The sequence below is a fragment of the Quercus lobata genome, chromosome 9, assembly GCF_001633185.2.
Source record: "Quercus lobata isolate SW786 chromosome 9, ValleyOak3.0 Primary Assembly, whole genome shotgun sequence".
Taxonomy (NCBI): domain Eukaryota; kingdom Viridiplantae; phylum Streptophyta; class Magnoliopsida; order Fagales; family Fagaceae; genus Quercus; species Quercus lobata.
In genome coordinates, this window is record NC_044912.1 from 18685892 (window position 1) to 18702214 (window position 16323).

At 31.9% G+C, this 16323-nt stretch overlaps 1 protein-coding gene across 1 annotated transcript; it reads right to left on the reverse strand.

Annotated features, from left to right (window-relative positions):
• Nucleotides 1-7624: 7624 nt before the first annotated feature.
• On the reverse strand, nucleotides 7625-14728 carry LOC115960725 (probable rhamnogalacturonate lyase B). The gene is made up of 15 exons (XM_031079703.1): nucleotides 14569-14728; nucleotides 14266-14387; nucleotides 14087-14146; nucleotides 12849-12968; nucleotides 12486-12605; nucleotides 12244-12385; nucleotides 11875-12045; nucleotides 11079-11234; nucleotides 10853-10959; nucleotides 10226-10316; nucleotides 9719-9860; nucleotides 9478-9634; nucleotides 8999-9115; nucleotides 8734-8860; nucleotides 7625-8043 (listed from the first exon to the last, which is right to left on the reverse strand). The coding sequence occupies exons 1-15, from the start codon at nucleotides 14605-14607 to the stop codon at nucleotides 7768-7770; spliced, it is 1947 nt and encodes a 648-aa protein (XP_030935563.1). The 5' UTR covers nucleotides 14608-14728; the 3' UTR covers nucleotides 7625-7767.
• Between the last annotated feature and the right edge of the window lie 1595 nt (nucleotides 14729-16323).

A 16323-nucleotide genomic window follows, 5' to 3' on the forward strand; every position in this document is an offset into this window, starting at 1 on the left:
TTTTCTTGGTTTCTTTGCTTTGTCGATCGCCAATGATGTCATAGACGTGCAGAAGTGGTATGAAACACAAGCACATGCACGTTAATCATGAATTATGTGTGACATACTTTGGTAATTATTACCAAAGAACCTCATGTTTGGTATGGCTGATATGGTTAGGTGATTGAAGGAAACTGTGAATGTAATCATTGAAAACTGTAAGAATATATTAAGATATTATAATAAATGTGTAGACCATGGTTTTGTAGAATACCATAAACTACTGTGGTTTTATAATATAATGGTATATTGGGTTCATTATAATACACAATTCAAGATAGCAAAGATATTGTCCGCTAAAGACTTCTTGCCATATATATATGAAAGCTGTAAGAATATATTAAGATATTACAAAAAATGTGTATACCATGGTTTTGTAGAACACTATGAATTACTGTGGTTTTATAATATGATGGTACATTGGGTTGATTATAATACACAATTCAAGATAGCAAAGATATAGTCCGTTAAAGACCTCTCTCTCTCTCTCTCTCTCTCTAACCATATATATATATATTTAAGAAACAAACACACACACACACACAAAAGGTAGAGGGAAATGGGTTTTAACACAAGCCATGGTATCAAAGCATGTTGAATTTCTTATTTCCACTTTCTCTTTTAATATCATCTTATACCTTTTTGTCAATTTTAACATAGTATCAAACCCATGTATCATCTAACGTCACCAAATTCTAACACCCATTCTCTCACATATGGGTCTACTAGACATGTGAGACTTTTTTATGAAGGGTGATATCGTGACAAATTATCACTTGTCTTAAAAGTTTAAGCCGTTAAGAAATTATGAATTTAACTAACAAATATATAATCAAATATTTGTGATGTTTTGTAAAAACTTAAGATATTAAAAAAAATCTAATTCATTTTTGTTATAGGCCCCTTAAGTTGAATAGAGTTGGAGAACTTTAGCTCACCAATTGAAGCTATGCTAATTGTTCACAGGTCCTTTTGGTGAACTTGGTCTTTTAAGGGCATATATGATCTCAAATTATGTCAAGGATTGATAGAGGGAGAGAAGATGCGATGTTGTAAAGCTTAAATTTAGGCTTGATTCCCCAATAAGCTGAGCTAAAGAAGCGCCATGTTAAAGCTCACCGCTAATAGGCCCAAATACATTGACAGGACTGCTCACTTATGCGTTAAAGTAGCACCATATTGAAGCCCACTTTTCCCAGGCTTGTGGCTATAAAAAGCCCATAATCACCGTAATTGGACCCTAATTTAAATTTGCATCCAAAGGCAAGCACTACAAATTGTCCTCTTTTTGAAGAAATACAAAGCGATTGCATTCCTCTCTCTTAAATTTAATTTGAAGCAAAGCATAACGAGACCTTTGTATATATCTATTGGTATTAATGTTTGAATCTTTGCATTTGAGAGTTAATGTAACTTTAATGGGATCAAGTCCATTAGCAGTTGATGAATCAACAAATATATAGAAGTGTAATGACCACTCTCACTCTTATTGATATGAGAATTCGTTCGCATGTATATACCCTAAGAAGTTTTGTTAAGTAGAGGTAGGGGTTTATGTAATGTATATTCCTAAACACACAACATCCCCCATCTAATCTAAATTAACTAGCTCACGCACAAATTGCAGAAATCAATAGTTCAAGTAGCAAGCTTGGCTGACAAAACTTTAATTAGGTTTTTTTTTTTTTTTTTTCCTTCTCTTGCGTAGTCGAATTAGGATTTTATTTTATGTTCTTTCCCTTTTCCTTTCCTTGTTGAATTAAGATTTTATTGGTTTTTCTTTTCTAATTAAGTTGAGTTCTTTTCTCTAGTAGAAGTAGAACTTTGTTATTTCTTTTTTTGAAAGGATTAGGAGATAATTAGAATCTCTTCCTATAAATACTCTTTCTAAGGAGGTGGTGATTATTAAGTTGTTATTAGAAAGTTTCTATTAAGAAATATTATCTAATTCTTTTGCCTACTAGCATAGTGTTCTTGTAGAACTTAAAATTTATGGAAGAGTTATAGTAATTGTGTGTTACACATTGCATCACAACCCTTCAACTAAGCTAAACCATGTTACTAATTTTCAAGTTGTGTATAAGAAATTCTCCAAATACAACACAACACACCAATATGCTCTTTTTTTGGCTAATAAAAAAATATGCATATGTTAAAACATATCACCAATATGCTCTAACCTGAATTTTTTTTTTTTTAATGTTCAGGAAGTCAACTTCAATCTAGGTAATATATATGTTTGCTCACAAATATTAAGTATTTAAGCCCATACTAACATCAAGAAACTTCAAAAATAAAATTAAAAATATATAAACACAATATCCCATAAGAAACAATCAATATACTAATTAAGTACCACATACATATGCTCCAACAAATTATGAACATGATTAAAAAGAAAAAAAAAACTAGTTTCATATTGGAAGCAATACTAATTACTACCATGCAATTGCTTTCAATGGCTAAAATTCGGAATTAAGAAAACAACTTTCAATCTTAATCCTTAAATGAATTAAAATAAGAATGAAAATAAAGTTTAAAAGTAAAGAAGTAAAAAGTTTTCGTGAAAAAAACGAGAGTAATTCCACTGCGTGCAGTACCAGATCTTGATCCCTTGATTATGCATCTTTTTTACTATCTTTTGCTTTCTCAACCAACATAAGAGCAAAACGGAGTGATCCTCTCTCTTGACTAGAAGAAGAAGAAGCATTGTCACTAGATTGTTGGCCAAGCCGGAATGACCAAACTTGCACTACATCATGTTCCTCGACTTCATTTGACAACCAAACCTCATTCCAATCAGTCCTCAGAGCGTACATCTAACTCACTTTGCCCGTATTCTTTGGCATGTCCCACTACCTCAAAATAATCTTAAGCTCCTCATGTCTAGGATCAATCAACATTGTTGGGATTTCTTCTTGTGCATTAAGCATTGATTTCTCTTCCTCAGTTAAGAAATCCGACCTTAATTGCTTCAAAGGCATCGACAACCGGGTTAAACCTTTGTCTAAGTCACTCGGAAATAGCTTTTTTTGTATCACCAACATTATATTAGTCCCACCCATTGCTTCAATCTTATCAATAAACTCTTTAGGAAATTTGGGTGTCAGATTTTGATTTGTTAGGTTTCCTTTACAACCGGACCTCTTTATCTTGGCTTTTGAACCCCAATCTTTATTCTCCTCTTCTTCACAACTTCTTAGCTTTTGTTCATTCTTTCTTTGTGCTTAGAAGTCAAGACTTGATGCAATTGCAAGTGCTTTTCCTCAAAAGTGGTCAAAAGTCGTGGATTCGAGTTTTAGGAATGAGACTGCTTATCATGACTTCTCTCAGATCTCATGAAAGTAAGAACTTTGCACATTGAGTAAGGCCTTTTTCTTTGTGCTAGGATAGCATCATTCATGAACTTTTCTGGCACAACTTTTGGTTCTTCTTTTGGCATAACACTATTATTCTCTGGATGTTTGAGCTTGTCAATGTCATGCTTCATCTTCGCAGCGCGTGTAGCCATAAACAAAATATCAAGCGGACACAAATCTTCAACACCACTATGATCCTTCATAACTTCATCTTCCAACAGTGACAACTTCTTCTTACTCATCTCACTACTCATTCTCGTCGAACCCACTAGAACGATGTTACAAAGTACACAAAATCTATGGCTTCCCTTTTGTTTATACACTATTGCTTGCACACAACACAGCAATTATTTACGTAACTATTCCTATTATAATTTGAAATCATGTTCGAAATGGACAGGGTTTCCTATTTCTTCTCAAGCTAGAGTTTAATGGGTGACACATTGTAGCTTTTAGGGCTTGTTTGGATAAGCTGTTTTAAAAGGTACATTTTCAAAAAATAGCGTTTTAAAATGAGCATTTTGAAAACTCAGTTTTTAAAGCTACATTTGAGCATTTGGTAAAACATGTTGTTCTAAAATTGTTGTTTTGAGAAAATTACAAAAAAGGACACGACCGGCTATGCTATAATAATAATAATAATAAGAGTAATAGTATATATATTTTTATTTAATAATTTAATAATAAGAAAACATCCCATAAAAAATTTAATAAAGAAAGTAGTAATAATAATAATAATAATAATAATTGTAAGGACGAGATTTGAGTCCTAAGCCTAAATGATAAAAGGATTTAGACCCAAAGAGTCCAGTACAATGAATTTGTAGATAGTGGGTTGGAAAACTAGGTTCTAATGAGTTAGGTCCCCGTTACAATGGATCCAGTAGACAATAAGGCAAAAATAGACTGGATTTATCTAAAGAAAATCGTCCTTGACACAATTCGAGGAGATTAGTTCTTGTATATATTACTTGAAGTTGGTTACAAATACAGTTCTTGATTGCTACAGTGTTTTTCTCTCAACTTCTCGATCCCCTCCCCTCAAGGTCCCCTTTCTATTTTATACTATCTTCCTCCTTCATCTTTACCCTCTATGTGTAGACTAGATTACTGGTGTTGATTCTTGTCCTATCAGCACTTTCTTGAAATCTTTGAGGAATAGTTGTAAGGCTGAAAGATACTTTTCAGGTACCACTTCTTCATTAATGCGGCCAGAGAGTTAGCTACAGAACATTTAATGCGGTGGTAGCAGCTTTCCCTTTAGATATTTCATGGCCTCTCTTTGTCTTGTTCCTTCTGGATACTTATCCTCATTAGTGGAACCATCCAGAACGTTGCTCTTAATGTCAGACCGTATCTTCTAACCTTGGCTTTGTCCAGCCGAGGAAGCATTTATTCTCGGATCACTTCCTTGGAACATAACCCCTAAATCCCTTCCTTTATTTATCAGTGCTGACCTCAATCACATGTCTATCTATCCTCGGACTTATGAAGTGTCCTTGGATTGGGCCCCCGACCCGATACATTCTACTGGACCTAATATCCCTACAATAATAAGAAGAAGAAGAAGAATAACTAGTCTCGTCACACGCGCTTTGCATGTGTAATGTGGCTTTTTTTTTTTTGGGTTTAGTGAAAACGTTGGGCTTCGTGCTCCTATTTTATAGCCCCAAAAAAAAAAAAAAAACTGTTTTTATTTTTTATTCTAAGAATCTAATTTATAAATAGATAAAGTGATTTGAAAATTAACAAGAGGACCCTACTCTTTAGGCAATGTTTTAGTGGGAGTTAGAGTTGTATTTTTACTGAATTGTCATTTATTTTTATCTCTGCATAAACATAGAGGTGTAGGGGTATTTTTGAACAAAAAAAAAATGAGAATCCCAAACAGGAGAAGCCCCTTAAATAATTTAGCGTGTGATGAGGCTTTTTTTTTTTTTTAGTGGTCTTATTTTGTAGCAAAAAAATGTGTTTTTATTTTGAAATTTTAATTTATAAGTGAGGCTTTTTTTTAGTGGTCCTATTTTGTAGCAAAAAAAAAAAAAAACATGTTTTTATTTTATATATATAATTTTTATTTTGAAAATTTAATTTATAAGTAGATAAATTAATTTGAAAATCAACAGGAAAGTGACCTTATTTTTTAGGCAATGTTTTAGTGGAAGTTAAAGTTATGTTTTTACCAAATTATCCTTTAGTTTTGTCTCTACTTAAATATAAGGGTGTAGGGACATTTTTTAACTAAAAAATGAGGAATCCAAACAGGAGAAGCCCCTTAAATAATAGTATAGATAATAATAATAATAATAATAATAATAATATGGTTCCATTTAATAGTGTATTTTACTTTTGTTATTATAATAATAAAAAATTACACAAGAAGGACACCTAATTTTTATCTTTACCAATGTCTATCTCCTACTACCTCAAGCTTCTTCTCCTTCACTTGCTGGGTAGTTGGACAAAAATCCTCTACTGCTAATCACATGGTCCGCATCTAAACTTAGTAATTTCCAAAAAAATTCATTCAATTGCATCCAAGTTTCTCCAGACTCATCTTCTTTGCGTCACCCACAACCTCATCCCATACCAAAGTAATTTTTGTTTGCACTCCAATTTTTGCATGCCCAGGATATTCAATTAATGAAAAAAGCTAGAGAGAAGAAATTTCATCAAAGCCGAGTAGAATTACATAGTGGCAAGCAGGGCCGGCTCTATGGTGGAGCAAAAAATGCAACCGCCTAAGGCCCCAAGTAAAAAAAAAGGCCCCTAAATTTTAACCAATAGAATTATTTATAATCAATAAATAAAATAATTTTTTTGATTAGATGAAAAACAAATAAAAAAATAGAGAAAAATGCAACGTCGTCCACAATATTTTTCACAACACTTTTACAACTAATGCTAAGTAGCAAGTTATTACAGCTTATTGTTGATGGCAAAAAAATAATTATAGTGATATTTTCAAGTAAAAAACAAAAAGCAGTTTAAAATCTAGGATTTGTTGTAAAAAATATTGTGAATGTTGCACTTCTAAAAAAAAAGAATAATAATAAGAGTTTAATTAGCAAATTTTTACTAGTTTTTATCTAAATCTACCACTAACACCACTATCAATCTACCACATCAACAAGTATGAAAAATTTTATCAAATTTTTTTTTGACTTAAAAATTCAAAAAAAAAAAAAAAAAAATTCTATGTAGTTCATGTTAATTAGTAGTAATTTTGCATCTAAATAAGATAATCAATTTTCGCCTTAGGCCCCCAAATGCATCAAGCCGCCCCTGGTGGCAAGGCCTAGAAGAGATAGATGATGGTAAGGTTGCGCCCATAGGTAGCAGGCAAGACATTACCATTTGTGAGGTTATTTTAGGAATTTCAAACTTCAACCGACTATGATAGTTGCGTTTTTTACCTGGTTTTTTAAAAAGCTATCCACGGTTGTGTTTCACAAACGTGAATTTTTAGAGTTTGGTATGGCATTTTAAGCAATAGTTTTCAGTTTTTAAATAACATTATACATTTTTTCACACATTTTTTCACCCATACGTATTTCTAAAAAATACAAACAACATTATTAGAACAACGTTACCAAACGGCCTAGTAATTTTTCAAAAAACATAATGCCAAACGCATAGCTTCCAGCGTTTTTTATTATAAAAAATGCGAGTTTTCATTTAGAAAACGTCTCACCAAACGGAGCCTTAAGGTTATAAGTTTATCTTAAACACACTTCTAACTCCTAGAGACATTTGGACTTCACTTCATTGTAAACCCGGCAGCCCAAAAACGTGAAATGGTGCCCAAGGTTTTTTTCTCTAATTTGGGGCTATACCAATTTGCATTGCTCCGACTTTATATTATTATGCTATCTTTTATCTAAAAAAAGAAAACTTTATTTTATTATGAATTCCATGCATTTTTCCAAATTAAAAAAAAAAAAAAATCTTGTTCTTAACTTCTTATGTGTTGTTCTTTACAAATTAAGCCGATTTCATGGCAATTAAACCAGTAATATAGAAGGAATTCATCTATGTTGGTATGAACTAGGGTACAAAATTCGAATATTAGGTTCATGTTGACTTTAGTTACAGTGATGATATGTATCCAAATTATGGATTAACGAAATCTAATACATTTTGTGTGTTTTTTTTTTTAAATGATAATATATGTTATAATATATAAAGTTTACAAACAAATTTATCATAAATTACAATAATAATTATTCAAAAATTAATTTATTATGGGAAATATCGTTTCGCCCATTGTTGGAATGCAATTTGTTCTACATGCTAATTAATTAATTATTGGAGATAAAAGACATTCCTTCTATACAGTATGCAACAATGTAGATTTATATATATCCACCTATACAAACCCAGTTTGTTTCTTGGAATTAGAGGACGATGGGCCTTCAAAACGAATATAGTCATACATAATCCCTTGCAAAGCCGAAGCATCGCCGGAGGCCATTGTTTGTGTCAAGAAAATGGTATTATTCCCATCCACAAGCTGAGTGAATGGTACTTCTACGTTGTACAGCCGGTAGAGTCCATGAATTCCATGTCTAGCAATTGTGTTGTCATGACCAATTACTCCAGTTGAGAACAAGGGGGAACTTGTTTTTGGATCGTTTACTCGAACCTTTCAGAAACAAACAAAATCAATATCAACATGCATTTATGGAGTTACAGGAAATGTGCCCAAAGAACACTTTTGGAAAGTCTTTTAGATGTAATAATTATTTCATGCTTCTGGCATATATAATATGGTTTTCACGTCTTATGTGATCCACATGTATGAGGAGGTATATGTCAGATTTGGTAATAATGGCTTGCATAAAAATTAAGTTTGGTACAAACTGGGGAAGAAGAAAAAATATCCTTTGACTGGAACCTCCCAAAATACTAGGAGGTGGTATTACATGCATTTGATACATGTATTACATGGGTTATATGTTTGATGCAGATTTTTGATACTTTTAATTGGAAAGGGAGAGTCGAATTCTAAACATCTCCATTAGAATCATCAAGAAAAATCATTTGATCTAAAGATCATTGGCTGTTGAATTAGGTGTGAGATATTTGAATGTTATGTTTGAAACACCATTATTTAAACTCAAAAACTGAAGCTTAAGATGTGTCCAATTTGTGTTTACTAATCATGTACTTAACAGTTAACACTATTACTTAATTTGAAACTTCCCTTAAACATAATATCCCAACCAAAGGGAAGGAAGATCATCCATCACCATCATGATAATGCATTAACATTTCTATAAAATCAATTACTCAGTGCAAATATTTAATGAGCAATAATCTTGAAAGTCCATACCTGTAATTCAGATATATGGGCTGTCGCAAGTGCCAATCGCAGTGTGTAGGATCCACTTGGATCTACCAAGTCAAGTTTGAATTTGATTTGCCATGTAGTTCCTTGATATGTGTCATCGCTTAATTTTCTGCCACACAATAATGTCTAGATATCATTAATTCAATTTTATGATTTACAAGAAATCATAACTCCAATTTGAATTGTTGTTTGATTATAATTGCAATCATTATATAAAAGATAAGTTGATGTTTGGAAAGGAGTTTACCTGGTAACCTGAGCAAAGAACCAATCTTTCCGATAGTCACTAACACCCACTGTGTAAACTAAATCATTGTCAGGATATAAATCTGCATATCTTTCCCAAAGTCCATACTGCCTAAACCTGCCAGTATAAAACAATGATTTACAATTCCCTACTCCCTAAATGTGCTTTTTGTTTTTTGTTTTTGCTAATAGTGTCAAGGTCTATTAGAACTAATTAATCTCTCCATTTTGTATAGGCTTCCCGTCTTCCATATATCTGATAATTACAATTAGAAATCCCTTTGAAAATGGTCCCAAGATAGTAGGTAAAAGACTTGAATACAAAATCTCTTGAATCATATGAGGCTTAAAAATTATTATACCAACCAAGAAAACAAGCAAGAATTTGGTATAAAAAGCTAACAAATGCAGTACTACTTCTATGTTCTAAGTCTATATGATTAGTGTATACTCTCTAAATTTGCAGCTGGAATTGCTAACCTGTCAGGATGATTGACATAAAGTTTGTTAATATACTTTGGGTCAGGATCAGGAATGTAAAATTCAGCAGCAGAGCGATCTGGGATGCCTATTTCCCACAGTGTTGGGCCATCTCTTGGTGGTTCAAATACAAGACCACCCAAATCAATATCACAACCTGTTTTTGCACATGTTATTATTCATACAATGTATGAACAAAATGAGAACTTAAAAAAGTTTCATTAGAGGTAAAGAATAGGACCTGCGGTTATGGTAATGAAGACATCATGTTGATAATCACCAATGACACCAGGAACCCATGCATAAAGATTATAGCTGCCACATCTTATATTATTGATGGAGAAGTAGCCATCTGCATCTGCTGTGGCCCAAAATTGGTAACCCTGATGATATTGAACCAACAATATTATTGTTCAAGATTATTTTGTCAAATGAAAATTTACAATGTAATTATTGTCAAGAAAAAAAAATGAACTTATTCTTCAAGAGTTACTGGTTTTATAGATACAAGGGGAGCAGCTTTGAAACCCAAAACAAAATACAGAAAATAGTAGTTAAGAAAATTATTCATTATATTAACGATGTGATATCAATCAAATTAATTAGCATGCCAATTTTGTAAGTATTTTATAATAACATTCATGGTACTATTAGCATTTTCTTTTTTAATAAAATAATAGAATATACTGATATTCTTGTTAATTATATGTAAAAAACCATGCTTAGAAATATGGTGAATTAATATCACCTTGCATTCTCTTTGCCAGGATCCAACGTCTCCAGGTGGTGCCAGTCCCACATAAGCATAGCTTGCAGAAATGGACCGATCACTTAAATACCTAGTAAGGGCCATTGTAATAAAATATTTTAACCCCCTATAGCCAGATTATTAGAGATGAAACTTTTAGCTCAGGAGCAAGTATATAGAGTAAAGACAATCAATTGATGTGGTGATAGATACCTCAAATTATGTAAATTGGATTGAATGGGTGTGTTTTTACGTCTCACATCAAGTTTTTATTAAATCGATTATAAGTAGTTTTCATTAATTTGACTAGTCTTTTTAGGTATATTGCCGATGTGACTAATGTTCTATGGGAAATTCCTTAAATGTTTTCAAGAAATATCCATATCAATATCTTTTTCTTATATTAGAAATTAAATTATGAACAAAGTTTTCTCCCAAATTGGGTTATGTGGCCATTTAGAGACCATTCATATGTATTAAATTACATGATTAATTAAATCATTTAATTAAGTAATATGAATATGATTATTAAGTATGTCATGCAATTAAAAGTATGAATATTGCCCCTTTCGAAGGTACATAACAAGGGTTTTAAGTAAAAACACAAAACCGAAGTGATTTAAGTACCTGTCTCTGATTTGTAATCTACCACTAACTCTGCCCCTTTGATCAGCAGGTGGAAAATCCTCAGAAGCTGGAAAATTGTATGGCCAGCTTTCAACTTCAATCATCATCTGGAGATCGATTTAGGGTTAACGTAGTACTTTTCAATCAAATACTTCAAAAAAAAGAAAAAAAAAAAAATCTCAATCAAAACGTTGTTTTTGGAAACTCTCTATTGTAAATTACTGACTTGATTTTTAGCATCCTCCCAAAGATGAAGTGGGTCATTTTCATCTGAGACAGAATTAAGGTACATAAAGATAGGGCCAAAAACTTTCTTCCATGGTTCGTCGGGTTTGAGTTTAAGCACAAGATCCTCTCCTGCATAGTGAGCACTGAGAAACATCTGTATGAAACATTTAGATCAGGTTAACATGAATGGAAATGGTAAATGATAACAGCAATTGGAATTATATATTAATTCCTGGTGGGTATAATTCACTAAATATTTATATCGTGTGCATGTAACTTTATGGACACATCACTTTTTTCAATAACACATTGGGAAGTGGGATTTAAATCCAAGTTCTATTTATAAGTCATATATTATTATTGAGCTACAAAACTCTTGAGAGATGTATACAATACTTTGAGCTTAATTGTAGCAATAAGTCTAATGATACAAAAATTTTCATAAAATTTTGCACAATTATTTGTAAAATTATCTCAATTATTACTTATTTGGATTTATTTTGGTGCAGGCAAAGTTTGAACCCTAAATCTCTTATTCAAAGATAATAAACTTTATCAATTAAACTAATTGGAACCCACTACTTTAGACATTAATTAACACCTTAATAAATTGTGAAAAAAAGATTATGAAAAATGAATTGTGAAGTTAGCATTGTTATAATTTTAGTGGGATTGAGATAGTCCAATAGCTAGGGTTATTATACCGTATAATACCTTTTGAATGGTTCAAATAAAAAAAAAAAATAAAAAAAAAAGTTTGAAAAAGTTGAAATTTGATGTGGGAAGTCACTTACTGCGAGGTTGTAAGGCCCCACATGGGAAGTCAAGTTCTGTTTACTGAGTCCACCTGATCGAAACTCATTGCTAGGTGTAATTTGCCAAAACCCCACGGTCGGGTCCTTGCATATCCATCCATGGACCCGAAGATCTTTGTTTTCACATGAGTATTGGTACTTGTCATCCACCTACACATGCAAGGAAATTAGTCCAATATACGATAAATTAGTTTCAATAATATCCCTTACAAACTATATATGCTTAAAGTTATCTTAAATTATTTTCTTGTTTGGAGAATAAGTTATAGTCTACTTCGTAATATACAAGAATTAAAAAAAAAAAAAAAATAGAGAAAATGAGTGAAAAGAAGAAGAAGATAAGAGTACCTCCCCTTTAAACTCTGGCTCCACAGGATTAACAAGCAAGACTGCTTCTGGGGTAGCCAGAGGTTCACCTCTTTCTGGTAACCGGTCATCTGGAAGTGGCATGTATCTTTGCCTGTTATCCGCTACTGCCATATAGTGAAACCTATATGTATGTTAATATACCCAGAATAAGGAATTACTAAAAATGCAGACTTAGAAATTGCTTATTTGACTAAACTAGAAAAAGCAATAATATTGTGTACTTGTCTTTTCTGAGTTTGAATACAATCCTGGTTTGTGGGAGGTTGAAAGGAGGCCATTCCTTTAAGTGCTCGTAAATGGCATAGGTGTAGAAGCCCGAAGAATTACGTAGCATTATAAACCTAAAATGTCAAGAATTTTTGTCACCATCATTATAAAAATTTTCACAAATACTATCACAACCTTTTGGACTGATAGATTAAAAAGATGGTGTCATCAATAATATTGTTGTAATCACAATTTATCAACTTAATAAATTTAAAAAAGAAAAAAAAAATTAAGAAAACACTTGTGTCAATAAAATTACTTTATCATTATCAGCGTGAAGCACAAACTAATACTCTAGAAGTTGATTGATTAATTACCTTTTGTCTATATTTAAGGAGACTTGCTTGCCTTGAAGTGAGGGATCCCACAACCTTGTGAATGAGATCTCTATCTGTTCCTCACTTTCCACAATAACCTTAAAACTTGTTCCTTTAATCCTGCATGATATTTATTGCCTTTTTTTGATAACAGAGATGTAGTAAACCAAGACATGAAACTATGAAAGTAGTCATAGAAAGAACTCACCGAGTTAGTTGACAATATTTGATGTATACAGTTAGAGATGGTGACTCATATTCAAAATGAAAAAGAAATGTTGGTCTCTACTATGGAGTATGGAGGTGTTTTATGGATAGAGCGTGAGCGTAATCTACCATAGAGGTGTTTTATGGCTAGGGGCAATATATACGCACTAAATCTTATTCTTTTTGTTACTTTATGATGAAAAATATAAAGTCTAGTTAATGTATGTTCTTAGGACATATATATATATGTGTTAATTATCTATTTTAAGTAATATTTTATGAAAAATTGAAAAAATTGTCAAAAAAGTTAATTATTTTTTCACTTTTCCATAAACAATTTCCTAAAATAGTTTACTAACATATGTCCTAAGGGCATACGTTAGTAAAACCCAAAAATATATTAGTTATAGCTTCTGTTGATGTTGACACACTGTCAAATTATATAAACTCTTTGTGTGATGTTTTCTCTCCATTTTTTATGATTACATTTCACTAAATTGCATAAATATATGATCTAAAAAATATATGGAATTCAACCTTTATTTGGCAATTATGATGAAAATAAGAGAGAGAGAGAGAGAGAGAGAGAGAGAGAGAGAGAGAGAGAGAGAGAGAGAGAGAGAGAGAGAGAGAGAGAGAGAGAGAGAAGAAGAAGAAGAGGATTATAAAGCAAAAGAAGTGGATTATACAATTAATAAGTATATAATTGTAAAAGTTTACAAATTTGCTATCGTAACTATGTAAATTTATACTGACATTATTTATTTTGCATTTAATTTTTTATTCTTTCTTTACATATCCTGGTAACGAAATAAAAGAGTGAATGATGGTTATTGTATGTGAAGAAAAAAAAATTTAAAATAAGAAAAATTGATATTTTAATGAAAAATAGTGTAAAATAGATAATTTGATGTGAGTTGTTTTGAAAAATGAGTATGTAAATTTTTTTTTTTTAAAAGTAAATTCTTATACTAAAATAGATATAAATTTTTGGACAAGCTAATGTAAGAACGTAGAGGCATTAAACATACACATCAAATGTACCCGTTGTTCCTGTGCTTCCTGCTTCACTCCAGACAAGGTCCCAATACCTGCATTTATATTTCAGTCAAAATAGTTAATAGCTAATTACATAACTACCTAAATTTAAGGTTTTCATTGAAAAATCAACATTCTGACCCAAAAACAGAGCAATTCTAGGGCCACTTACCCTCTATTAACCTCCTCATCAAGACCATCAAGCAAATTGTCGATGCCATTATATTTTATCTCAGTAACAATTCCATCTGGATTTGATAATTTTACTTGTAGTATGCCATTATCCATCACAACCTGCACACATGTCTCATCTAAATTAAGATGTATTTCTTAATAAGCAATTTTAAAACAAGCAAGTTAATGAAAGATAGGACCCAAATTCAAAAAGTTCTTGTGCATAAAATGGTTTAAACTGTATTTAGATCAAGACCTACTCTTAATCATGTTATGTATTACATAAAAGAGAACAACTTACATGACTGTCCTCAATATGCAATATTACCCCTTGAGACATGGTGAGCCCCTTATTGCTTTTTCTGTCGCACAAAAATTTCTATTTGGCTTATGAGGAATAATTGAATTCCTCAAAGATATATAAATACTAATAATGATAGTATTAAACTCTATCTTTTGCCAATGATAGAAAATCTTGTCTGTCCATTTCTTGTTGGGACATGACAAGGATCATGAAAGTTTTTACGGCATAAAAGAGTGTAAGGCATGGCTTGCTTAAAGCCTTGAACTAGAGACTAGAGAAGATTCTTACTTTCAACTTTTTTCTTGGTTTCTTTGCTTTGTCGATTGCCAATGATGTCATAGACGTGCAGAAGTTGGTATGTACAAAAAAAGCTCATGCATGTTAAATCATGAATTGTGTGAGACATACTTAATTTGGTAAATCCAAAGTACCTAATCTTAGGGCCTATGGTATGGCTTATATGGTTATGCGATTGAAAGAAATTGTGAATCTAATCATTGAAGCTGAAAACCATGAATTGCGGGAGTCATACATTGAGTTCATTATATAATACACAATTCAAGATTGCAAAGACATAATCCGCTAAAGACTTTTAGCTATGAACATGTGTCGTTAGGTCGAACAATGTTAGTTCTCTTATTTCTACTTTCTCTTTCAATATCATCTTATCATCTCCTATCAATTTTAACATTGTATCAAAGTCATTTATGGTATATCATTTAACATTACCATATTCTAACACTCTCTCCTTAATGTAAGATGCTAGACGTGAGATTTTCGTTTTCATTTTCTTTTTGAAGGGGACATGTAAGATTTTTATAATCTTCGAATTCATAATAATTGCTTTGATATTGTGACAAATTATCACTTGTCTTAAAAAGTTTAAGCTGTTAAAAAAATATGACTTGAATTATTTAATTATTAGTTTGACAAATATATCATCAAATATTTGTGATTTTCAAACAAACTTAAGATATTAAAAAAAAAAATCTAATTCATTTTTTGTTATAGGCCCTTAATTGAATAGAGCTGAATAACTTTAACTCACCAATTAAAGCTATGCTAATTATTCACAGGCCCTTTTGGTGACCTTGGTCTTTAAGGGCATATATGATCTCAAATTGAGTTAATGAGTGTTTGGATACAACTTATAATTCTTGTGTTTGCGTTTTTGCCTTTTTTTATTTTTTTGCTTGCCGTTGTTTTTGACTTTTCAACCCATTCACTGTTCACTTTTCATCAACCCGTGCACTGTTCATAGCAAAATAAGCGGAGGAGTGCACACCAGTGGGTCCCATGCACTATTCACGGGATCCACAAATCTCACTTTTTCATTAAAAATGAGTTTCACGGTACTATTCACACATTTAAAAATTATTTTGTTACAGTATTTTCAGTTTTCAATTTTCAATTTTTAATATTCAGTTTTTAGTAAAAATAAGTTATATCTAAACGGACTTTAGAGTGAGAGAAGATGCATAAGTTGTAAAGCTTAAAATTCAAGCTTGATTGCCTAATTAATAAGCAAAGCTAAAGAGGCACCATGTTCAAGCCCACTGCCAATAGGCCCAACACGTAGACAGGACTGCTTATTTTGCATTAAGCTTTCTCCACATCGAAGCCCACTTTGCCCACTCTGTATAAAACTACTGGCATTAATGTTTGAATCTTTGCAACGACATGCCGTTTGGGAAACTCTTAGTCCACCGCCAATACGGTGCGTTTCAATGTCTTAAACACACTCCTAAGACA

Bases quoted from the DNA above. Each gene is read 5' to 3' on its own strand.
- LOC115960725 (XM_031079703.1), bottom strand. From the start codon at position 14,607: ATGTCTCAAGGGGTAATATTGCATATTGAGGACAGTCAT. The intron at 14,388-14,568 runs GTAAGTTGTTCT...ACATGTGTGCAG, and splicing joins TGCATATTGAGGACAGTCAT to GTTGTGATGGATAATGGCAT. The intron at 10,960-11,078 runs GTCAGTAATTTA...ATCGATCTCCAG, and splicing joins GGGAGGATGCTAAAAATCAA to ATGATGATTGAAGTTGAAAG.